The 24,121-nt window shown below is 37.7% G+C and overlaps 5 protein-coding genes across 10 annotated transcripts; 3 read left to right on the top strand and 2 right to left on the bottom strand.

The window, feature by feature from the left end:
• The first annotated feature begins 9 nt into the window (after positions 1-9).
• On the top strand, positions 10-2,688 carry LOC121762206. 2 transcript variants are annotated; one of them, XM_042158017.1, is made up of 4 exons: positions 10-21; positions 1,686-1,750; positions 1,839-1,942; positions 2,047-2,688. In XM_042158017.1, exons 2-4 carry the CDS (start codon positions 1,694-1,696, stop codon positions 2,312-2,314), a joined length of 429 nt encoding a protein of 142 aa, XP_042013951.1. In that variant the 5' UTR covers positions 10-21; positions 1,686-1,693; the 3' UTR covers positions 2,315-2,688. The 2 variants fall into 2 exon arrangements, with proteins under 2 accessions (XP_042013951.1, XP_042013950.1); XM_042158016.1 differs by lacking the exon at positions 10-21 and having other exon boundaries at positions 1,401-1,750.
• Positions 2,689-2,805: 117 nt separating this feature from the next.
• LOC121762205 (peroxisome biogenesis protein 12-like) lies at positions 2,806-6,962 on the bottom strand. The gene is made up of 10 exons (XM_042158015.1): positions 6,808-6,962; positions 6,204-6,309; positions 5,877-6,025; positions 5,453-5,699; positions 5,113-5,222; positions 4,272-4,346; positions 4,064-4,150; positions 3,623-3,709; positions 3,362-3,499; positions 2,806-3,174 (listed from the first exon to the last, which is right to left on the bottom strand). The coding sequence occupies exons 1-10, from the start codon at positions 6,913-6,915 to the stop codon at positions 3,103-3,105; spliced, it is 1,179 nt and encodes a 392-aa protein (XP_042013949.1). The 5' UTR covers positions 6,916-6,962; the 3' UTR covers positions 2,806-3,102.
• Positions 6,963-7,670: 708 nt separating this feature from the next.
• On the bottom strand, positions 7,671-14,303 carry LOC121761037 (myosin-15-like). 4 transcript variants are annotated; one of them, XM_042156620.1, is made up of 7 exons: positions 14,179-14,292; positions 12,194-12,233; positions 11,827-12,086; positions 11,386-11,743; positions 9,290-11,264; positions 8,993-9,199; positions 7,671-8,252 (listed from the first exon to the last, which is right to left on the bottom strand). In XM_042156620.1, the coding sequence occupies exons 4-7, from the start codon at positions 11,679-11,681 to the stop codon at positions 7,929-7,931; spliced, it is 2,802 nt and encodes a 933-aa protein (XP_042012554.1). In that variant the 5' UTR covers positions 11,682-11,743; positions 11,827-12,086; positions 12,194-12,233; positions 14,179-14,292; the 3' UTR covers positions 7,671-7,928. The 4 variants fall into 4 exon arrangements, with proteins under 4 accessions (XP_042012554.1, XP_042012552.1, XP_042012555.1 ...); XM_042156618.1 differs by having other exon boundaries at positions 12,194-14,303; XM_042156621.1 differs by having other exon boundaries at positions 11,386-11,620; positions 12,194-14,302.
• Positions 14,304-16,428: 2,125 nt separating this feature from the next.
• Positions 16,429-17,757, top strand: LOC121761329 (thioredoxin-like 3-3). 2 transcript variants are annotated; one of them, XM_042156983.1, is made up of 3 exons: positions 16,434-16,871; positions 16,974-16,989; positions 17,282-17,757. In XM_042156983.1, the coding sequence occupies exons 1-3, from the start codon at positions 16,647-16,649 to the stop codon at positions 17,596-17,598; spliced, it is 558 nt and encodes a 185-aa protein (XP_042012917.1). In that variant the 5' UTR covers positions 16,434-16,646; the 3' UTR covers positions 17,599-17,757. The 2 variants fall into 2 exon arrangements, 1 of the variants encoding a protein (XP_042012917.1); XR_006041966.1 differs by lacking the exon at positions 16,974-16,989 and having other exon boundaries at positions 16,429-16,871; positions 17,282-17,420.
• Positions 17,758-18,635: 878 nt separating this feature from the next.
• LOC121760993 (protein MAEA homolog) lies at positions 18,636-22,275 on the top strand. The gene is made up of 7 exons (XM_042156573.1): positions 18,636-19,093; positions 19,543-19,737; positions 20,137-20,259; positions 21,225-21,410; positions 21,489-21,622; positions 21,774-21,960; positions 22,039-22,275. Exons 1-7 carry the CDS (start codon positions 18,776-18,778, stop codon positions 22,138-22,140), a joined length of 1,245 nt encoding a protein of 414 aa, XP_042012507.1. The 5' UTR covers positions 18,636-18,775; the 3' UTR covers positions 22,141-22,275.
• The last annotated feature ends 1,846 nt before the right edge of the window (positions 22,276-24,121 follow it).

Genomic DNA, 24,121 nt, shown 5'->3' with positions numbered 1-24,121 from the left:
CAACTTATCACAAGTCAATTGGTATTTTTCTTGTCATCTTTCTTACTTTTGCATTCTTTGAGAGTATAATACATAGGGGTAATCAATTGCTAACTTATTATTTAATTGCTAATTACAATAAATTTAACAGAGTAAGATTTTTGGAAATTCTTATAGTTTAAGATTTATCACGTGTAATTTTTATCTTTATTAATTAAATCGAAAAAGATAAAAAACACTACTAAATTAGGATTTTGGATGAAAATGTCAATATAGTATTTCAAAAATATCAAAACAATGCTTTGAGAATGTCAACACAATGCTTTGAGAATGTTAACACATTGCTTATATTGACTCTATATGTATTATATTGACATATTTTATATACTATGTTGACATTTGTTGTTGTACGAAAAAATTGAAAATTTCTGAATTTTTTTTTAAATTTTAACATCGGAACATATGCAAGTGAGATCTCGTTAGAATCCTTATGAAATTATCTTTCATAAGTTATCGGATATTTTTCAAAGTTATATGCGTTTTAAAATTATGAGATATTTTCAAAAGTTAGCTATAACTAATTTGTTGTAAATTGACCTTAACATCCTTATTGACTTTTTTGTTGATCGTTTTGATAGTACGAGGCTGATGATCTAGGCCCTTCATTTGAATATCTAATAACTATTATTATTTAATTATAATTAACAATTAAGTATTGAGTTAGCAATAGCTAACACTCCCGTATAAATATTTCATCTTTTAAATTTGTAAAAGTAAAGAAAAAGTTTTTTAATTCGATGGCTTCTTAGTTACACTGTCACTGATGACTACAAGTGAGCTATTTTAAATTTTTAATCACTGATGATAATAATAATTAATGATTTAAGTAAACAAAGCAGAAGTTAAAGGGGAGATTAAAGCATTATGCGTATTTAATAGGCATTAAATTGAATTGCATGTGCCGCTATTGAATTTTATTTGGATATTTAATGAGTTTTATAATTGTACCATGTATATGATTAATTATTAGTGGAACCCTTCACGTGCATTTTATTTTACTTATAAATAAAAGATTCATAATCAAGAATTTAGCTACATTTGTTGAACTTGACTCAAATATGATTGGATACCAATATTTTGATTAATTTTTGTTATCAATTAATTGAGATTAAATTAATCATATAACTTAGAAACGGTTCCGGGACATGAGGCATGAGGTTATAATACGTGTTATAAACTTATAATCATAATAAAAATATAATTAGCTACTTGAAATAATACAAAGAAATCTCACAAATTCTGATAATAGTACTAGTTTACTAAACAAAATACCTGATCATCTTAGTCTCATTCACTTTTAATTAAATGTGAACAATTAAATAAATTAAATATTACTAATAAAAATGCTTCAAATTGAACTATTGTGCAATTTCCAATAATAAATTGTTTCATAGGTGTGTCTTAATCGATTTAATTGCTCATATGTTGTATAAATTTCAGCAATGATAAAAATACAAATCTGTATAATAGTTATTGAAGAGATAGGAGTATTAAATATCATTCCAACCCCAATCCCTAACGGTCACATTTTCCAAACATATTGCTTAAATATAAAAGCCTCTCACGTCCATCTGCACAAAACATTTCTCCACCAAAAAAATTAGAATATACTCCAAAAAATTCAAGAAAAGTTTTTGGGTATTCAGATTGAAACATGGGATGTTTTCCTGCTTGTTTTGGCCATTTAAGAAGAGATCTTAACACTAAAAAGGTAAGTCCAAACCTTGTGTTTGTAGAAATGAATTGTGTTAGCTAGCAATATAATTATATAAATGTGTAATTTTGTTGTTTGGTTTTAGTGTTTGTCTCAGGATGAATCTGTCAAATTCTTACCAGAAAAGACAGCATCACTGAAAGAGGAGGAGATTGTTGATCCCATCAAACTTGTTTCACATATATCTGTGTAAGCTATCTATATATACTATACCACTTTCTAAGTGTTTTTTTGGGGGGAATTTATCTACAACCCTCAATTATCCTTACACACATATATGGTTGTTTAATCAGAGATATTAGCAAGGAAAAAGAAGAAGAAACATTTTGCAATCACTCAAATGTCAATAAAATTAGTAAAATCAGCAGCAAAAGTGATAGTACTAGTTTGGTGGAATGTGGAAATGGCAAAGTAGAAATGGAGAGAGGGAATGAGAGAGAAGATCAAGAAACCAGTAGTCATGTTGTTCAAGAAGAGTCTTGCTGCAGCTCTCTCTTCACTCTATCCATAGATTCTAGGAAGCATTTTTTAGCTGTCAGAAATGGGAGAAAAAGAGGGTAGCAGCCTACTCAAGACTGAAGATCCCATGATGAAGCAATGTTTCTTTGACAAGTTGAAGTCGGGGAGTGATAGTCCATGCGGAGGGAAAGGTGATGATAAGGCGATCGAGATGAGCCTCTCGAGCTGGTTAGCCGAGAAGTCACCACAGAACTCGCTGGAGAGTGAGAACAACTATGGAGATAGGCTGAGAGTGATTGCAGAAATCAGCAAGTTGAATGGGGTGGTTCCATCGACGACAACATCGTGTTGCAGTGGTGGCAATGATCAGCTGGGTGTCGGGACAGTGGGTCGGTATTGGGGGCAGAGGGGCACCGTTGGTGAGGCGGAGGACGGAGAAGTTTCGAGTTCTGGGAAGTGTTGAGGCTTCTTAGTTTGTATTTGATCTCAGTTATATTTAGGAACCATTTGTTGTACAGATTCAAGATGAATTAAGTTTATAAAAGTAGCAACAAAATGGAACCACAAACCATTTTCAATGAGCAACAAATAAATAGAGTTTCTGCCCATAATTTTACTTTTATTGAACAAGAATGTAAAATTGATTAAATTTAAGCTACAAAAGCTAAGCAAATGGCATTATACATATCTTTGATTGGAGAGAATAGTTTAGGAGGAAAGATTTCAGCACAATCTTCCTGTAAATGCTGCAGCCGTGAAGATAAGAGCCGATATCTGCATTCAGTGTAGGTCCGATATGAACGTGCAGTGGCCATGAAGGCTCGACTTGTAGAACTGGAATTGTTAAATAGCTGCAGCTGTGTCCAATTGGTGAAGGAAAAGCATATCTGTTATACATCATGAAATAGCCTCCTGATTTGATCCACTGACGCGGGCATCAATGTGACCGGGCAGCGTTTGTACTGCACGAAGAATATTAACAGCGTTAAAAGAACTCAACATCCGTTGAGCATGCTGAATGGAGTCTTCGCAAAGCTTGATCAGTTTCTCACCACTGAAATCAACTATCCTCACAGAAACAGAGGTATTTGCAGGTACAAACGTGTTTCCAAATAATAGTGAGAACATTGTAAGAGAAGAGATCCTCACCTGATTGGTATATTTGAATACACAGGTATAGCAAAACACGAATCCTGAAACAGCCATTACTGATGGGTTTGCACGCTTCTGCAAACATAACGGGCACAGTGTCCTATCTGGAGGTAGTGGAATCCCCTCTTTCGCAACCTGTTTAGAAGAAAATATTTCGGAAAAGGAGCAAATTATGAATTCCCACACAGAAAGAAATGACATTTAGACCGACTCTGCGGGATGTTAAGAGGCAAAAACAATTCGAGGTGAGCAATTGACCTTTGGAGGCGGTGGTGGTGGAGGAGGAGGATATATGGTTGGGGCTGACATTCTTTCTTCAGCTGACTGGTACCACCATTCCATCATCTGAGCAATCGCATATTAGTACACTAAGTAAGAGGAAATTACAGCGAAAATACAAATTCAAGCATGAATAAAACCTCTAAAAGACATAAAACAGGGACTTCTTAGAGTAGTAGCCAGAAATCCGAAGACAGTAAAAGTCACCCGGACACACTGAAACTCTACAAGATCCTCAACTACATAGGTCTGGTGTCTCATGGAACCATTTTGTTGACTATAAAAAAATTACGTTATGCTAACACATTGAAGACTAGGTACATTCATATCTGCTTCAAATCAAAGCAAAAAGCAACTTTGATGCAATGGTACACAACGGCTTGAGTAATTAGTTTAGGAAGCGCATATTGCAATACTTACTTTGAAGAAAAATACAGCTGCAATCAAACCAGTCTGGGCATAGTCAAGAACAGCATATGCACAGGTGAGTAAACCACCTTGTAGTGCCTGCGTAATGTAATTTGGAAAATTGACCAGTAAGTATATTATCTAAACTCAAACAAACTGTTTTGGTATTCAAATTTTGAACAATCCATATATACCAATAAAGCAAAATCTACAGGCACACCTTTAGCCAAGGGGAGCCGCGTAGTCTCTCTCGTTCACGACTTCTTATTTTTGAAATTCTGGAAGAAGTATCCATCTATCTTGACATCAGAAAAAAAGACAAGCTCAAGATAATATAAGAAATGAATGCACATAACAAGAAGGATGCTTGCTAAATCCAAAATATTGTTATGAATGATATTAGACAGTTGATGGGAAATAAATTCTACTACTAGTACTCCCTCCGTCCGCAAAATGTTGTCCATGTTTGACTCGGCACGGATTTTAAGAAATGTGAAGAAAAGTGAGTGGAAAAAGTTAGTGGAATGTAAACTCCACATTTATATATTAGTTTTATAATAGAATGTGAGTGTAATGAGTTAGTGGAAAGTGGGGTCCATATACCAAAAATGAAAAAAAAGCAAAGTGGACAACATTTCACGGACGGACCGAAATGGAAAAACTGGACAACATTTCACGGATGGAGGGAGTACTATTTATTGGTAAGTAAGCCTACAACATTAGTAAGGAACACATCGTTGTGAAAAATAAGAACTTTGGAGCTAAACTACAAATGCAAATGTCATGAAATTGAAACAACAGGCATGCTTCCTTTCCTAAATGAAGTATTAGACCTCTGTTACTAACAACATCTAGTAGTACGTATTCCAGGCATGACATTACAAACACGAGGAATAAGACACCTAAGAAGCACTTGTGATTTTTATTTACTACTGACCCAAACTGGATTTTCTGATGAATTAAGTTTATAATTAAATATAAGATGCAGACATGAGAAAAATCAAGATATGCATAAAAGAGACCATTTGAGACTCGAGAAACCTTCAGCACGGAAAACTTACCAGCTCTTGACCAGTAGCTCGACAAACATGAATGCCAAGTGCATGTAATCCCAGAGAGTAGAACCCAGTGGCGTCCAACAAGTACAATAGTTGATAGGCAAAAGACAATCCTGCATATCAGAACCAGAAGAATGATGAAATAAACTCAGGTTAAATGATGATAGGCAAATCATAATCCTACATCTCACCAACTCATAATATCAAATACATGTGTAGTTACGACAAAGGAAAAGTAAATGCCACAACCAACAGATCTGAGCTTCGGTAATCAAACTCAAATATGACCAATCAAAGAAACTACAAATAATTCATTAACGGTGAAGGGAAAAAACATATGAACCTTCATTTCCAGCATGCAGCCAAGGGTAGCAAGCACCAACAATCTTCCTCACCCTCTTGATGCATCGATCTCTAGCTGATGCTTCAATATTTGAGACGTCCCTTGACCCAAAGGAATTATTGTCTGCACTAATAAAGTCACCATCAAACCTTTCATCACTATCTCCCCAAAGACTTGCCTGCAGATTAGCTTCTCTTTCCCTGTTGTAGGTGGATTGGAGTTTTGACTTCAAATACGGTAAAACAACCTGCCAAAGAGCAGAAGCATCATTCATCATGAATCACAATATACAAGCATTAATGAAGAAGAAAACTGAAAAGAATGCTAACTTTGCAAAAGGTTAAAGAACAATGTAGCAGATAATCTCAATATAAGTATAAACAAGTCCTCAATTTACTCGACTCCTAATTAAGAAGATTCTTACCAGAAATACAACCGAAAGCACTTTTTGACGTTTACGCAAGCCCGTGTGACGGACCTCATCGGCTGAATTTGTAAGCAAGTTGCTCTTTTTCAATTTAATCTTAGCACCCCTTCGCCGTAAGCCATATAATGATTCCGAGAAAGAAGCATCTGAAGAATAGATTGGAAGAAATCAGCATATGGTAACCAGTACAGTGCACCAATCAGTACGCAAGGTGGAATTGAACAGTCCCCGTGACTCCCTCTTAGTAGCAGAACCCAATAGAGTAATGTTAACAGAATATTACAAGCCAAATTTGTTAAGTGCGGTTACTGAGTCGAGTGTCACCTGTAGTGCGCAAACTGTGAGTTTCAAGGACTAGCATAAGCAGAGCAAAAAACTCGTCTTCATAATCCAAGATTTTATGAATGAAGGGTCTTCTCAGAGCAAATACCTGCAGGTAAGAGACGAAATTTCACCTCAAATCCGTCCCCACCGATTATATAACCAGAAAATTATCACTATCATGAGCTAGTAGAATCCAGAAATGAAGTCTCTAAGCTTGAATTCACCAAGTAAATACACAAGGCAGCAGTGAACAGATTATATCTTATAGGTTTTACAACGTAACATCCATTTTTTTCATCCAACCACAATAAACAAGCAGATAATATTCAAGGATAATTCCTTTTGGATTTTTGTTGGCGTCAAATTCGACAGATAACGCATAGTTAATCAAACAGAATTAACTTTGATTAATTATAAAACTCAAGCTCCTACTCTATCAATCATCGCAAATTAAGAAATTCCAGCATCTCGAGATGATTCCGCCGCGTCGTAAGTAAGCAAACAGCATTGAATTACAGGTTTGTCAATGAAAATCGAAAATTGCAGCTAGAGGAATAGGGAATTGAGAAGGCAAAGGTGCAGGAACTGAGAAGAAGATACGTACGCCGAGTGAGTAAGTGAGGGCGGCGCGTACACTTGACGGCAGCTGCTGGGCGGCAGACATCTCGAAGAATGTCGGCCGCGTACCTTGCCCTCCCACCTGAAACAACATCTCTTCTCTCTTTCTATCTCCACTCCTCGTCTTCTTCGCTGCTTTTGATGAGAATCATGAGATTGGCGATTTGCTCCTCAAAGAGTATAGATTTTTCAATTGAGTCCAACATTTTCTGATAAATACCTAAAGACCCCCGAAATTATGCGGGTTTTGCAAATGTCTATCTTTGGTCAATTTTGTCAGGTATCGCATTTATCTTGATCTTTTATGATTTATTAAATATTCTAAATTATGAACTCTATTAAATTATCTCTAATTTTTTATTTATATTAATTGTGTTTTATTTGTGTTCAATCAATCAAATTTTATCTCACTCCTCCTTGTCTCAATTCTATTGTTAGATACATGGAGTGAGAATTCAATAGTAGTATAAAAATTGATAAAGAGTTCAAAGATTGAAAACATAATTGGAAAATTAAAAACTAAAGATTATGGATCATCTAATGAATCAAGATCCATCCAATAATTGTTGGGTCGAAGTTACAAATTGATACTATTTGATAGTAGTATATTTATAATTTTATTGATAAGTAATTTTATTCGGACCCACATACAAGCCAAGAGCAAAAAAAGAGAGGTATTTCCATATTATTTTGAGATTTTTTTTCATTCACATAATATTTAGTTTGGATTCATCTCTTAAGCACAACTCTTAACACTATCTAAACCTATTCATCTCATAATATTAGCATGACTCATGCGGCAAGGACGACAAACATAAATCGAGAAATTAACTTTCAAGAATGGAAATATTTATGCGAAGAAAAACAGACCCCCCAAAAAATAGGAGAGAGAGAAATCATATCTAATTCAATCAATTTAAATGTAGCTTTGACAGAATATGATTGTCTAAGATTGCTGCAATGCAATCACACAAAAACTTATAACTATGCAGTGTAAAGAAGTTGTCTATAAACAATGGCTTGAGATGATGAGCTTTGGATAATCACAAGAATAAACAGATCAGGAAACTGTATCGAAACAAAGATGACACTTACGGTCACTGCCAATCAACGTACATCGGTCCAGCAGAATTCGAGGGTTGGCTCCGGAGTTGCAAGGAGGTCAGAAGGCTTTCCGACACTATCTTTTAAAATGGAGATTTGGCCTTCTTTCATTAGTATGTCTTCGTCAAGGGCCTCTATTCTCTTTCTCAACGCGTTGACCTCAGAATTCAGCAGCATGTTACTCTCAGTATGCCGCTTTACCTCCTCCCACAACATATCTCTCTCTTCGGATACCTTTGGTAATATCCCCCTCAGTATGGCCAACTCCTTTTTGCAGTCTTGCAGATCCTCGTGGAGCTGACTGACGGTCTCATCCTTTTTTATCATCTGGCATGCAAGGAAGATAAACAATATCAACAGAATATTATGGCATGGTATTATTGTATGGTACAAAGAACATGTGCATTGTTTTGAAAACAAAGACATGTAGAGGAAACTTTGTGCTTCTGTGGTAGAAGTAATTAGGTGGTTTCGCCCACGTTGTATCACGCGTATGTATGCCCATAATCATCAGTCAATCTGTTGCTACTTTATCAATGAAGTAAGAAGCTTGTGTCATGAAACCAGACATTTTCCAGAATGAAGGGAGAATAACATGAAAACTTGTGTTCTAGACATCCAGAGTATATTTAGTTTCTCGATTTTCATGGGGGAAATCCGACATCTATTATCATTACACTAAAGGCGGTCATATAGAGCCTTTTAAATAGATGCAAAAAATTTGGGAGCATGATGAGCAAATATGGGTTCGGTGTGGATAGCTGGTGTGGAATTATTGACCAAGGAGAAAATATACACAAACTTTGAGAGATTAACGTTCATACGAAAGAGCACCATGAAATGAAAGGAGTAAAGTAAAAAGATGCAAATAAACAAATATACTGCGGTAGGGGTATGATTCACATAAATGCAGTACAAGTATTTGCAAAATGCGCCCTTATGCTTAAGAAAATGTAATGCCAGTTGACTCATGGAAATAAATGGATGCCACTTGACTCATCTCTGCATACAACGAATATCTTTCATGTTCGGTTCACAAAGAAGAAGGAATTAGTGTTCAAATATACCTGAAGTTCAACCTCTTTCATCTTGTGGTTTACACAAGAGAAGTTATCCACTGCATTTTGGACCTCACTTTTGAGAACATCATTGCCTCTAATAGCAGCAGCAAGCTCGGCTTGCAACTGCTCCACATCAAGCTCCTTGGAATAAAGCCTCTCGCGCAGCAAACTGGTCAACAGGGTCTCTGATTTCAACTCTGATCTGATTATGTCCTGGAACGGAAACCAAATAATGTTGCGTAAAGTGTGTTGGGTCGATATAAAAAGGACAAATGGCATTTCAAATGTAAAGAAAAAAGCTACCTCTGATGTCTGTGATTCAACTCTCAAGACAGGTGTTTGATTATCAGTACCAACTGGTTCAGACTTCTCATGCATCAAAGTGGACCTCTCTTGAAGGACATAAGACATGGTCTTCGTACTGGTTGCTAAGTTCTCAGCTGCCCGCTCTAGACCTTGGAGCTTCACTTCATATTCAACAAGAACTTGGCCATCTAAACATGTGGCGGAACCTGGCCCTTTGTTCAATGGGAAGACACCATTGGTTTTAACATATTCAATAAACTTCCTGCCATGTTGGCTGGTCGCAGTAAGCAGTGGGAGTATTTGACTTTGCAAGCAGCAAATGCGATTCTGTAGCTCTCGGTCCAACTTAAAAGTTGAAAATCCACCTTCCTTCCCGATATTTTTCAAACGATTGAGCAGATCAATGTTCTCTCTCCTAAGTGAATCAACATCAGCCCTATATGATTCCACCTCCTTCCTAAGTGCGTGTTCCACTCCTGTCAGCCTAACATGTTCGATTTGAAGCTTAGCAATTCCAAAGTCAAAATTATCCTTAGAAATTTTCTTACTAAGTTCCTCACATAGACTTCGTAGTCCCTCAGTTGTCCTCTCTTGATCGTTACAGGTTCTTTGGAGCCTACTGACAGCTTGGTGCATATCCTTACACTCACAGACCTTCTCCTCATACTTCCTTCGAATGCAATCACCTTCTTCTTCTGCTGCCCTAGTTTTGTCTTGCAGCTCAGATATTGTTTTCTGTAAATAAAGGTTCTCCTCCCTAGCTTCTTTAAGTTGAGTAGATAATTCAACTAGTTGTTTGTCCGCATTGGTAGATTTGCTTCTAGTTTCCATTTCCCTTTCACTAGAGGTTGAGGCTTCTCTTTGGAGGGAAACATTCTGCTCTGCTAGTTCCCGCACCCTTTCCCGAAGCCTATGTTCTTCTGACTGTAATTTCTCGAGCTTGAGTGACCACTCTGCTGATCTCCTGTCTAATTCCTTTTCAAGAGCTACCTGTATCTCATTTTTTTCCTTCACCAATTTGCGGGACTGTGCTTTTAGGTCTGCCCTTCCAAGCTTAAGTTTTTCTCTAAACAAGGCCCTCTCAGCAATCCTATCCTCAAAAACTGCTGAAACCTCTCCAGCCAGATTTACCTTTTCCTCTGCTAGGCTTTTAATTGCCTGGATCAAAGTTGGCACGCCAAGTCCTTTTAACTGAAAAAAGTTTCCCTTTTGAAGCTCTTCTGACAGCGTTAGAGCACGGTCCTCAGCTTCCTTGAATTTTTTAAATAGTTCAACATCATTGTCTGTTACAGCATCAAGATTTTCTCCAGCCATGTCTTTATCACCAGAAAAAGAGTCCTTTTCCAAGTATTCAGAACTTTCATCATGGCGAGACCCATCACAAATCCCATCATGCCAATCCATTGCAAAATTCTTTGGAGAATCTTCATCGGGATATGCATTGGCATATCGATTCGAGTTCCTTCCATAGACATCTTCAATGGTGATTGGATTCTCAGAGTCAAATTCAGTAGACCTCATCTCAGGCTGAAACTTAGACTGGGAAAGTCTCTCAACCACATGTTTGGCTAGTTTTCGTGGTGATTCATTGCAGTGCCCATTATTACACCCATCTTTTGAGGGAAGCGGAACTTGTGATGTCTTGGATTCTCTGATAGATCGAGACTTAGGTTTTTGCTTCCTAGCATCATTTGCAACAGGTGCAAAAATATTTGGCGGCTTCTTTACCACATTTCCATTTTCTAATTGGCTTCTCGTGGAGAAATTGCTTTTGGTTTCAAACCTTTCCATCTGTTCTCCATTAATGTAACGATCCAAAACCTTACTAGAGCAATTAGAGGAGATATCTGACAGATCAGAGAGAGATCCAGAAGCAGTGCAGCCATATTGCTCCATGCTCTTTGCATTCCGAACCATAGATGTATCTACAAAATTTTCCCTGGTTTGCCTCTCTGGAGTAAGAGTACGATATCTGAAAAGGCAACAGAATTGCAACTCAGAGAGAAATCATGTTAATGAAAAAAATAACATGAATAGATCAAAAGTATACAAGATATGCGGCACCAAATCCACAAGGAACAGACTGAACCTACCTGGATGAATGGTGTCCTGGTTGCTTGTTTGGATAATAACCAGAACTATGTGGAGAACCAGTTTGCTCACTGTAGTTCCTCATCCCTTTTCCAGCATCATGAAAAGATCCGGATGAAAATGAGAGGCTTCTTCTTAGAGAGGGTGTGCTACCAAATACCTGATCTTCCACGGCATGCTTGTTTTTAACAGACTTGTCAGCTTTCTCTGTTGGTTTCTCCCAGTAAACTTGCTTATCTGTTGACGGTTGGGAGACATTATTTGATGATTGTGATTTGAAAAAGAATAGCTTCTTCATCTCTCTGAACTTTTAACTCCAACAATTGCTACTTATCATAGAATCTTTCGATCTACCCGTTTCTGAAAATTTGAACACCAAAACATTGGGTTTATTTTTACAAATTTGAAAAAACACAAGCAAAATTAAGAGAAAGATATCTTACCGGGAACAAGGGCGACGCCGGCATGAAGGAACAGAGGGTGACGGCGGCGAGTCCAGACGCCGAATGCAGTGGCTGCTGGGGCGGCAACAATTGTGGTGGGGCGTGATACCGAGAGAGATCTGAGATAATGGTGAAGCGGCGGGCTGCGGCTGACCGAGAGAACTGTCGGTGTGGGCGGCGGCGACGGCTGCCCGAGGTTGGTGGGATAGCTGAAGCAGGCGGGCGTTGGGCGGTAGAATTAGGGATGCACGGTGGAGAGGCTTGGCGAGCAAATTCAAAATATCAAAAGTAGCACACCAGCATAGAAAAAGATACGAAAAGAAAATAAAATTCAAAATAGAAAAAATAATAGAGCTACACATCCTACCTTTGAACTACGACAGATCATGATGAGAATTACTGCGGATCTTGAGGAGGATTGGAGTTAGATTAGAGATGATGCAGATAATTGGAGACATTAATTGGTTGATAATAACGAGGTTTGTTCTATTTTGCTTGCTGAGATTTTGTGTATTTTTCATGGATTGGAGTTGGCTAGAAGATTGGAGGTGCAAGTTTTGGAAGTAGAGAGTGATAGTTATGTAGTTGTAGCAATGATTTTGGGACACTTTGAAAGCTCTACTAATTATCGAGCCATAGTATTCAGAATTCGTAAAATGCTTCAAGATTTTAACTCGGTCATATTGCGACATGTGCATAGGGAAAGAAACTTTGTTGCTGATTAGTTATCACATTATGCTTATATGGTACACAAAGTCATCTATGTGCTGGAGAATCCACCCACAGAGCTTAATATTTTGCTTTTACATGATAAATTAGGTGTTTCTTATATTCGTTAGTTTTTTTGGGAGGCTTTAGCGGTTTTTCTACCAAAAACAATGTACTACTATTTAATTTGTGTTAAATATGCAATCACCGTTAAAAAGATTACCTACTATATTTTTTTAATGTGTACATAATAATTTTATTTTATATTTTATTCTAATTTACACTTTGTTTTCGTTATTTTAAAAAACGTAAGGCCAGTGCATAGCACGGGGGTTAATACTAGTGGGAAAAGAAAGGGAAAAAAAGTAGATATTTGTATTAATGAGCTTGCAATGGTTAGGAAGCAAATAAAAACAAACTAGTTTATGAAAAGCATTTAGCGAAGATTTCATAACAGTTCAATTTCATTAATCATTTAAGCATGTCTGTTTAATGATACATGGTTAAAACAGATGTACTCATTACGATCCAAGCAAACAGATTGTGATCAAGTTAAATGTGATGAGTGGGAAAACAGATAAAGATAGCACGGAGAAAAAGTTAACGCATCAGCAAAAGAAAGATTGCAGCATATAACATAAAGTGAAACAAAAAACAAAAGCAATACTCTTTTGAACATCATTTTGACCTGTATAGTAGGTAAAAGAGCTCAAGCAGCACTATTAGAGGAATTGAAACGTCTACGACTAACGTTTTAAATATCAATATGTAAACATATGTTAATAGTATTAAGCATGTATTATAACAGAAAGAGAAGGAATGCATAAAAAATCATCCCAGCTTAAAAGAAAGAGGTTTTAAAATGCATACATATTCTTGAATAAACAACCCTTGGGATCCAGAACATCTGAAGTCCCTACTACAGAGTAATTTACTAACAACTACACTTCACAAAATTGTACTTGACTATTAATTTGAAGTATATAGAATAGACTATTTTAGATTTCAGCAAAGATGAGTAATGATTCCAGACATCACCTTCACTGTTAGCAGGAATCATGAGGCATGCAATAAACAAAAGCACTAATCAATGTGTTTCTGATCCATTATTACAAAAAAGTATTCATGTGAGTCAGTATGACTCTTCTATGACCAACCTACCCTCACATCCACCAACAATTACAAAACAAGATCATCAAATATTCAGAATCAAATAGATATCAGTTTCAACAAATTCAAAAAATTCTGCATACGGAAAAAACAACAGCAAATCAACAACTAAAATTTCTTAAATTCTTTTTCCGGTCAAAAAAATAAATAAAAGCAGAAAAGGGTGGAATAAAGAAGAAGAGGAAGATACTTTTTGTTTCTTCAATCATTCAGAGGATTCAGAGCTATTCAACAAATCAACCATCAACTTCCCAAATTACACTCGACTTAATTTAAAATGGAGAAAATTCACATAAATCACATCACTCTCACTCGTCATGCGCCATAACTCCTCAAGCAATAAATCAACCGTTAGATAGAAACTTTTCGATTTCAATTAGTTTTCAATTTTTAAAAACTTGAAAACAGGAAAGAATTCAACATTTTACAGGAATTCAAGCAATCATCGGAAGATTAGGAATTAACTGTACTTACCAAATATAACTATCCACGAAATCTGACGCACGGAATTGATAAAATGAGATTGATACAGCAAAATGTATATATGCTCGTGAAGATTGACAGTATCACAGTGCAATCGATTAGGGAGAGAGAGAGGGTTTGATTTAGGGTGTCCACTATAAGGTGGACACGCCCAATAGCCCCGCCCCAGTTTTTTGTCCATAGCCCCGGATTTTTGTCCATAGCCCCAAAATTCTATTTCCGCCACTATAGTGGACACCTCCAATAGCCCCCAAATTTTATAATCAATTTTCATTTTATTAATGTTTCAAGTAATTACGAACAAATTTATCGGGATATACGTACGTAGAAGAAGTCGACTATACGAATTAAAAATAAAAATAAAATTTCACTTTAAATTAAAATACAAATTAAAATAAAAATTTGTATTTAAACACACTAATTTCAAAATTAAAATTAAAATTACACACTACATTGAATCTAATACAAATCACTACCAAGTTTACACAACGCCACCACCTCCCCTACGTGCCCACACTTCTTCAATCAAATCCGCCTGCAGTGTGTTATGTGATGTGGTCCTGCGCATATCCGCGAAGCGTTGGATCAAATATTCATTGCTCCGTGGTACGCCCATCTGGATGGGCGCGGAGGCGACACCGTGACTTGTACTTGCGCCCTCTTCCGGTGCCCATCGCTCTGCCGCAAATCCTTCATCTTCTATTATCATATTATGCAATATGATACAAGCTAACATAATATTGGCGACATCATCTTCGTGCCAAACTCGTGCCGGACACCGTATAATAGCCCACCGCGATTGGAGGACACCAAAAGCCCGCTCAACGTCCTTCCTAGCACTCTCTTGTTTGTGCCCACCGCGGTGCACTTCTGTTGTGTGGACAGCCCGATCCGGCCAGCCGCATCACGCCGGAGAGTGAAGCATCGGTAATGCTCAGCCAAATTCGTCGCTATATAGTTGAACAGCCGCTGTGACATCCTGAATCTCCGGCGGAATATCTCGGGTGGATAACGGGGGTTATCCACAAAGTAATCATCCATTAAACGTTGGTGAGCACCGACGTGGTCTCGTGGGATTGTCCGCCGCTGAGTAATGGTGCGAGGGATCGGATCCTCCGCAGCCTCCGCCTCGTCTGCAAAATCGGCCGCTACCTGCTGGGCGGCCTGGTGTTGCATCTGTTGAAGCAGAGCATTCCAGTTGTCTCTCCACATATTGTTCATTTCCGTCCCAAATTTGTAGTGAGAGAAATTTGTATAGATGTTGTATTGGAATGGTGTGAAAATAATGAATGGAGTGGGGTGTATTTATAGGTGAATTGAAGTGTAAAAAAAAAAAAAAATTAAAAAATCGGAAAATCGCCAGCCGCGGCGGTTGTCCTCCGCTATAGGAGGCGCGCCTATAGGCGCGGCTATAGGGACGCCCGCCGCGTCCTCGCCCCGCACGCGGCTATCCCGCATCCGCCGCCTCCCTCCCCCCTCGCCGCGTCCACCTCCGAGGCGGACACCCCCTTCACTATGATAGCCGCGCCTTCCTTCTCCCTCCGCCCTCCTTCACGCCGACCGCCCCGCCTTACCCATAGTGGACACCCTTAGTAGCGAAATTGAAGAAGGCGGCCGTTGAAAATACAGCTTCACTACTGAGTGTAAATCGATAATGATTAGATTTGATTGAGATTTAATGGAAAGAGAAGGGTAATATAGTCAACCGCCGAAAGTTTAAATTTTGATGTAGCGCGTCTTGCGGAGCGGAGCGTCTATTTATAGTGGGGCCTTGTGAGCATAGGCCACCCGCAACACAAAGTCTCGACCTTGTTAGAGCATCCACAATGGAAGCCCTAGTGAAAGCCCTAATGAGAGCTTAGTGGTTGCTAAATCAGCATGCCCCTTCTTTCTGCAATGGTGAAGTCCTAATCGGAGCCCTAGTGGTGCCTAGTGTTTATCCATTTTTCATTTTAATTTTAATATTATTATTTTTAATTTTGTTTTTAATTACTAAAATACCAAAATATATTATATTAAACCCCACAAATGAAAAAAAACTACATTACTTAATTAAAAAAAACTACATCATACTTAGCTAAAAAAACTATATTAAACTAAATTACTAAATTAAAAAAAACTAACTAGTCATCTAAATTTAACTTCTGGCTCAAATTCTTGATCATCTTCTCAGTCCTCTGTCGTTTTTCCGGATTGGTTTCCTGATGAAGGCTGTTTTGGGCGTCAAGTATAAACCTATACTCAACAACCTCGTGAAAACCTCCGAACTCCTCGATCGCTGAGGCCATGAGCTGAGCAGACGGAGGAGGCGCAAACTGTGGGGGGAGCCGATCCATACACGGCCGCCTTCGCCTTCCCTTTGGCCTGGGCATTGGCAGCCTTGGTGCCAATGGGCCGTCTAAAAGTAGACGTAGGTGTGCCGGAACTCCCTTTCGGCTCAGCGTTCAAATCCACAGGAGATGGGCGGCTGCTCGTGTAATCTTCAATTTCTCTCATTTTTTTTCAGCTTAGAAATAATGAAAGAGGAAAAGCTTCAAGGCATGGAGAAGGAAGAGATTCAAGGAGTTGCAGAGAGCAATTCGCCCTCAAACTTGCTTAAAAATGCTAAATCCAATCTCGTTACTGCTACTAGCGATGACAGTTTGAAGAAAATCTTTCGCCAAATCAAAGCCTCCAGAAGCCCCGTAAGCTAATTCTCCCTCTTTGTTTCGTATATGTATCGTATTTGTTGAATGAGAGTGATTGACTCTCGAACTGATTTCTTTGCGGTTAAATCTGATTTGCAGACGGTTATCAACTACGGTTATCAACTGATTTCTTTGTTTATGCTTCTGTTAGCGCGTGTTGTTCGATGAAATGCTTGAAAGATGAAAAATTAGTTTAGGTGGTTGATAAAATGTTTGAGAGATGAATCTGTATAAAGTATTCGAAGAAATGCTTGGAGATGAAAACTGACTTGAAAGTGTTTGAAGAAATGCTTGAAGATTAAACTGAGTAAAAATTGTGTGAAGAAATGCTTGAGAGATGAATTTACTTTAACACTGTTTGATGAAATGCTTGAAAGGCAAATGATTGGTTGTTTTCAATTTGTCAGGTGTCGGTGTTTGCAGTCAGATCCTCCCGGCATTCTGCGAGTTAATCAGCAAGTTTTCGAAGCTGTCTTTTGTTTATGCTGATATCGACGAATGCCCAGAGACGACGCAGCACATACGGTACACGCCCACGTTCCATTTCTACAGAGACGGTGAAAGGGTTGACAAGATGTTTGGGGCCGGAGAAGAGCGTCTGCATGATCGCCTCTGGCTGCACTCGTGGAAAAAGACGGGCAGTTTCCGACACGAAGACGAACACGACACTAAATTATCGTGTTATGATCGTGTCGACGTAATAGAGTTGGACTCTAAGCTTTAACCCATAATTTTGTGTTTCTATCAAAAATGAGTTAATGTGCTCTATAAGCACACATTACATTACTATCCACTTTTGGGTATTTAGTTTCTTCAACAAACTTTGTAAATACATACTATAAAAATGTAAGAATTCCACCTTTTTTTATTAGTATAAATTAACTTCAAAAACCAATTAAAGTTGAATAGAAATAGACACATCATTTCATTTATTTTGAAATGAAATGATGCTTGGACATCAAATGTAGTCTTTTCAAATGACACGTCGCTTTATGTCTTTATGTTGTTGATACTCAAAAGTCGAATTTGATCTCACAAGCTTTGCATATGTGAAGATGGGGCATATTAGGGTCATTGCAGCTTCTCTGTGTCAAACACAGCACAAATAACAGCCCTTGAATTATTGGATTGGATGTTGTGATAAGCTATATTATTGTATTAAAAGTTTACATTATTAGTCGAACTATATTATTAGACTGAAAATCTATATTACTATACTAAAATGCTACATTATTATCCGAGCTACATTATTAGGCTACAAATCTACATTATTAGATGACGCGTGCCATTAATCTAACCGTTAGATCACAATATCTAATGGACTGCAAGTGTTTTGAGTTTTACTTATATTTAGCGTTTGGATATGAATATATCACATTGTGATGTTCACAAATCTAATGCTCAAATGTCAGTTGTGGACTTGTGATCGATCCGAATGACATGCCACTTTTTGGCTATCGATTCCTACAAGTCAATTTTAATGTCACAAACTCAAAAGTTGGATGCTTAAATTAAGCTCAATTATGATATATCAGGATGACCTCATTTTCGATATATGATACTCAATTGCTCACAAGTTCAAACTTGTCTTATAAGCTTAAATTTCGATAAATTGATAGTGCCAATAAGTTCAATGCTAATGTTTCTTATGTGGCCTTTCCATATTGACACCTTGCTTCTAGTGATCTCGATTTTCGATATATAAATCTCAGATAAGATGATTATATTAGAGTTGATTAATTGAGTCTAATTAATTGGAAAAAAAGCGTTTGACACAAATTTATGTGCAAATTTAATTATTTTATGGAAGTTTAATAACCAATTCTTTGCGGTTAAAGGGATAGATCGATCCACTCACTACGAGAAGAAGAAAAAAAATAAACAAAAAAAAATTGGGGAAAATGTCGTCGTCGTCTCCGATGGAGGTGGATTCGCAGCTCCCAAACGGCAGCTCCGTCGTCGCGGCAGCGCCCGCCGCGCCGCCGCCGCCGTCTAAATCCGGTAAGCTAGCTGAGTCTCTCAAACTGGAGCATCAGTTACTCCGCGTGCCTTTCGAACACTACAAAAAGACGATCCGCTCCAATCACCGCACCATTGAGAAAGAGGTTTCCGCAGTAATTTCCGGAGTCTCCGCCGCCGCCGACTCCGAACTGACGCGAGATGAAGCTGTTGATCAACTCAGCTCTCTCGTCTCCCGACTGCAGGGCCTCAAAAGAAAAGTATGTTCATCTGAATTTATGCGTGATAATTTTTACAATAAAATCCTGAAGGATTTGTTATAATTTGTTTGTGTTTGGGGAAATTGTGGATTGATCTATAGATTAGAAATAACTGTTGGTTGTTGACACGAAGAAATTATAAAACAGTTAATTGATGAAGCAAATTGAATTTCGTTGGTGAAAAGCTAGGTTTAGATTTTGGTTTCTTGATTAGATTGATCAAATGACAAGCGCAAGAGAAGGTTAATTTTGATTTCGAGTTTCCTTTTGTTATGTTTCATTGTGCTGTTTGGTTTGATCATCTGCTTGAAATTGTCATTGTATAGGTTAGTAATACATACATCAGCAACAGAATCATTCGGTTTCTGTCATGGTAGTTAGGATACTTGGTGAAACTAGATTAATATTGGCAATAAGCCGTTTACACAAGTTACTGGTTGATGTGACAGTCGGAAGATGGAAGTCGAACAGAGCACCTACAAGCACAAAAATGCCGGGCTCGTCTGGAACATCTAGAATCTGCAGAACTGGAAAATATGTCAGAGTGGAATAACACCCGGCTGAAGAGGATGCTTGTTGATTACATGCTGCGGATGTCGTATTATGACACTGCTGTTAAGCTTGCAGAGAGCAGCAACATTCAGGTGATTTTTATCATCACGCATTATCTCTAACGTGGTTGACGTATGCAATTGTTTCTCCAAATCAGATGAATGACTTGGTTGCCATACTTTTATCAACTAAGTTTTTCTGTTTGGGCTCTGTTTATCACCTTTCATTGATTGTGGGGAGTTCAGAGATAATTTACGCCCTGGAACCTGGCACTGGCTAAGAAGCATCTAAATGTGAAATGATAAAATAGAATTCTCAGCATATTGTGAAGATTTTGGCTTATTTACTTGTTTAGATAGGGAAAGTAGAACATGCTGTTTGTGAGTTTTGTCCTGTTATATACCATCGACTCCTTGTGCTGGTCTTTCATGTTATTCTCCAATTGACATGGAAGGATGTCATTCAGATGGTGATTTTTTCTGTCTCCACAGGAGCTTGTTGATATATATGTGTTTCTTGAAGCTAAAAAGGTTATCGATGCTCTTCAAAAGAAGAAGGTTGGCCCTGCTCTCGCCTGGTGTTCTGACAACAAGTCTAGGCTAAAGAAGTCAAAGGTAACTTATGTTCTACCCGTCTTCTCCGCTTTCTTTCTTTTCTTATAGCAAAATAAAAAGGTCTTAGTTGGAATGGATGTATTATTTCTCCAAATACCTGTCAAAATTGAACATGCTATCATGATAGCTTGGATTAAAAATTGGAATACGACATGCCATTTATGGTTGTACAACTGCATAACTTACTCAATTGTTTTACAATCACATGTACAAACTGTTATTTTTATTTTGTTGAAATATCATATATAAACCGCATTATTTTTCATGTTATACAATGATGTGATGAAAGCTGGCTAGTTTGAGTCGTGCCTTATAAACTAAAAAGTTTGTGATACAATAAACTGTAAGATGAGAAATTACAGAGGTCACCAGAGTTCCTATGCTGTCAAACCTCCAAATAGTCATCCGGATATAGGGGAAACAAGTGAAACGATCATGGAATCAACTAATGAGTATTTTGCAGTAGAAGAATCCTGTTACCAAGATTCCTGATATAATTTCATTTTCAAATTCTATGATGAACCTCCTTTTGAATGTTTCTGCAAGTGGTCATAAGATAGTCTTCAATCTTCCTGCATTGTGCAATTCCTGTGGCAGATATTTCATTTCTGGCATGAGTACCCAGTGGCCAGTACTTGATTGTCATTTAGGGTTTATCACTGTGGCAGATCACTGATGGGAGGTAATGCAGAACATGTGTTAGAGTTTCTTAAGCTGAGTGATGTAACTGATCTGCCCCTGAAAGAAGTAAAGTCAACATCAATTTTGCTTGCAAACATGCATGGCAACTTAATCTTTCAAACAAAGAGTTTAAATACATGGTAGAGGTTTCTGAATGTTACCTGACCGGTTAACCATTTGCCTGTTGAATATTCTTAATTGAATATCAATTTGAGTGATAGTACAGGTTTGCTAGTCTTTGCACTTGGTAATCTATGACTATTTTGCACACACTTCTGTTGCAGAGCAAATTTGAGTTCCAGTTGAGACTGCAAGAATTCATTGAGTTGGTTAGAGATGATGAAAATATGCAAGCGATAACCTATGCTCGAAAGCACCTAGCACCTTGGGGAGCTACACATATGAAAGAATTGCAGCGTGTTATGGCAACCCTTGCTTTCAGGAGTAACACTGACTGTCAGTCCTACAAGGTCGGACTAGTTTTGGTTATCGAATTGATTATCTCCAACTTACTGAACTAGGCCTTGACCTGCATTGCTGTCTTGCAGGTCTTGTTTGAAGAAAAGCAGTGGGATATTTTGGCTGACCAGTTTAAGCAAGAATTCTGTAAATTGTATGGCATGACTCTTCAGCCTCTGTTGAATATATATCTACAAGCTGGCTTATCTGCGTTGAAGACCCCTTATCCTTACTTTGCAGTCATCTGCGTGCTTGCCATATATTCCTGTTTGAATATGCGAAAATTTCTGAATGATGTTTCTAACTATCGAAACTAAAAGTTTAGATGAGTAATTCCTATGTGTGCCTTGCTTTTGGCCTTGACTCTGGCTTAGATTCTGTTACGAAGATGATTGCACAAAGGAGGATCCTCTATCCCAGGAGGCATTCCGCAAATTAGCACAGCCACTTCCATATTCAAAGCAGCACCACTCAAAACTTGTCTGTTACATAACTAAAGAGCTCATGGATACTGAGAACCCACCTCTTGTCTTGCCGAATGGCTACGTTTACAGCACCAAGGTCTGATGTCGGTTTCAGTGTGTCGGCCTGTTTGTAAACTTGAATAAACATTCTAAATCTCTGACTTCTATCATACAGGCTCTTGAGGAGATGGCGAAGCAAAACAACGGGGAAATCACTTGTCCTAGGACGGGTCTCGTTTGCGACTACACTGAAGTGTTGAAAGCATACATCTCATAGAAATAAATTCCAGAGCTTATTGTTCATGGTTTCATCTCTGTATATGACAGATCTGTTTCTATACATGAATTTCTGTCTGAACACATGTACATAGGCAGAACCTTTGCAATAAAGTACTTCTTGTTTCTTGGGAAATTGGCTAAAGAAGATAAAGTAGGCATTTTTTTAAAAAAAATTGTTATTATTTGAGAGGAAGCATTTGAGTTTGTTATTTTGCTATTTGATAGTTTTGGGGTCAATCCATTGAAGCTTGTCGTTGCCCTCGTTTCTTGTTTGTTTGGCTTTCCGTGCTCCCCGTGTGATCGTGCAAATATGGTGGATACTACCATGAATGTCAATTGGGCCAGGCAGTCCTATCGGGTTACCGGACTATTGTGTGCGGGCAGGGTTATAAATTTCCACCCGGACCTTCTAATTTTGAGGTCCGTTTGGGTCAACTCATCGATTTTTGATTCAATTATCGTCCATAGTAGTCACTCGCTTCATTTTGGGCCAACCATACTGGCCTTGGTCTTTTTCTTTATCGACTTGTTCAGGTTAATTCATGAATTTTAGGCTGAATCGACATCTCTAGATCCCACATCTGATGCGAGAAACTGGGCTTATGATCTAACACTTTTTTCTCTATGGTGTAATGCATTTGCCCTATGTTTGAGCAATGAGAAAAATGTTGTACTGATAAACCACATCTAACTTTTTTTTAGGTGGGATACACACATTACTATGTCGAGTGTCGACTAATGAAAACACACATTCTTATCTCTATTGGAATCAATTATGAATCAATAAACATTGCATAAAATAGTGTGCATGGATTTAAATACCGATTTATGCATTCAATCCTTTTGCTTTTTTTCTTTACATAAAATAGCAATTGTTCCAATCTAAGTCATTACAAAAAATAGTGTAGATGGATTTAAATACCCAACACGCAATCAAAATAGTGACCCAAATTCATAGGAAATAAATCTCTTAACAACTTAAGTCGGTATTTGTAAGTTGGCTGACAATTTTCGACACGATACGATAATCTGACACGAATTCGCATAAAATTATTGGGTTGGGGTCAAGTCTTATTGGATCCGTGTCCTTATCGGGTTGACCCATTAAGAACCCGATAATTTCGGGTTGGGTTCAGGTCGGATGCGGGTAACCCATTAAGAAATAATATTATTATTTTTATTATTATTTTAAAAAATATATATTACTTTAATTTTTTTAATTTCTTATAAATTAGGTTTAAATAGTATAAAACGAATTTTAATTGTGTAAATTAGGTTAAAAATTAAGGTTTAATCGTGTAATATTAGGTTTTAATCGTGTAATATCATGTTCGGGTTGTTATCATGTCGTGTCAACCCATATTATATCGTGTCGATAACGGGTTCGTGTCGGGTGCGGGTCGTGTTCGGATTTGAAGGTAGCAGGTCGGGTTCGTGTTCGGATTTACAGTTTCCTTAATAAGTCGGGTTCAGGTTAGGCCTTATTGGATTGGGTCATTATCAGGTTGACCCGATAACGACTCAATCCGCACGATTTGTCAGTCCTATTGTAAGTTTGTCTGAGTATTTTCATGGCAAAAATGTATATTTTCCAAAATATTAACTTTAACTAGTTAAATTTGAAAATCAAGAATTCGTATATGTCGTAGTTTTACACTTTTAATTGTATGGCTAGTTCATTTATCTATCTTTGATATTGCTCTTTCATTGAAAATTTAAACCTATAACAAAAATAGAATACTTTATCGTTAATTTGATTCGATTATGGTACATGTCCATCAACAAGCTAATGCTGATGATAGATTAGACCTTTCTATCTTCGTTAATTTTATTCTTAATTGATGATAAAAGAAAATTATTGAAAAAGCAGTCAATATTCAACATGAGATTTGATAAAAAAAGGAAATCACTAAACCGTCTTCTTCCCCTCCGCGAGCCCTCAAACCCCTCAACCGATATTCCGCAGGCAACCCACATTG

Source organism: Salvia splendens, chromosome 13 (genome assembly GCF_004379255.2).
Source record: "Salvia splendens isolate huo1 chromosome 13, SspV2, whole genome shotgun sequence".
In the NCBI taxonomy this organism is placed as follows: Eukaryota; Viridiplantae; Streptophyta; class Magnoliopsida; order Lamiales; family Lamiaceae; genus Salvia; species Salvia splendens.
The sequence above is the reverse complement of the archived record's forward strand: the minus strand, read 5'-3'. Positions and strand labels throughout refer to the sequence as shown.

Coding starts and splice junctions, on each gene's coding strand:
- LOC121762206 (XM_042158017.1), top strand. CDS start 1,694: ATGGGATGTTTTCCTGCTTGTTTTGGCCATTTAAGAAGAGATCTTAAC. Junction 1,751..1,838: donor GAGATCTTAACACTAAAAAG/GTAAGTCCAAAC, acceptor GTTTGGTTTTAG/TGTTTGTCTCAGGATGAATC. Junction 1,943..2,046: donor CTTGTTTCACATATATCTGT/GTAAGCTATCTA, acceptor TTGTTTAATCAG/AGATATTAGCAAGGAAAAAG.
- LOC121762205 (XM_042158015.1), bottom strand. CDS start 6,915: ATGTTGTTTCAGGTGGGAGGGCAAGGTACGCGGCCGACATTCTTCGAG. Junction 5,223..5,452: donor GCTGCATGCTGGAAATGAAG/GTTCATATGTTT, acceptor TCTGATATGCAG/GATTGTCTTTTGCCTATCAA. Junction 4,151..4,271: donor GCGGCTCCCCTTGGCTAAAG/GTGTGCCTGTAG, acceptor TACATTACGCAG/GCACTACAAGGTGGTTTACT.
- LOC121761037 (XM_042156618.1), bottom strand. CDS start 11,681: ATGAAGAAGCTATTCTTTTTCAAATCACAATCATCAAATAATGTCTCC. Junction 11,265..11,385: donor CCAGGACACCATTCATCCAG/GTAGGTTCAGTC, acceptor TTGCCTTTTCAG/ATATCGTACTCTTACTCCAG. Junction 9,200..9,289: donor TTGAATCACAGACATCAGAG/GTAGCTTTTTTC, acceptor TTTCCGTTCCAG/GACATAATCAGATCAGAGTT.
- LOC121761329 (XM_042156983.1), top strand. CDS start 16,647: ATGGGCGGCTGCTCGTGTAATCTTCAATTTCTCTCATTTTTTTTCAGC.
- LOC121760993 (XM_042156573.1), top strand. CDS start 18,776: ATGTCGTCGTCGTCTCCGATGGAGGTGGATTCGCAGCTCCCAAACGGC. Junction 19,094..19,542: donor TGCAGGGCCTCAAAAGAAAA/GTATGTTCATCT, acceptor TTGATGTGACAG/TCGGAAGATGGAAGTCGAAC. Junction 21,411..21,488: donor CTGACTGTCAGTCCTACAAG/GTCGGACTAGTT, acceptor GCTGTCTTGCAG/GTCTTGTTTGAAGAAAAGCA.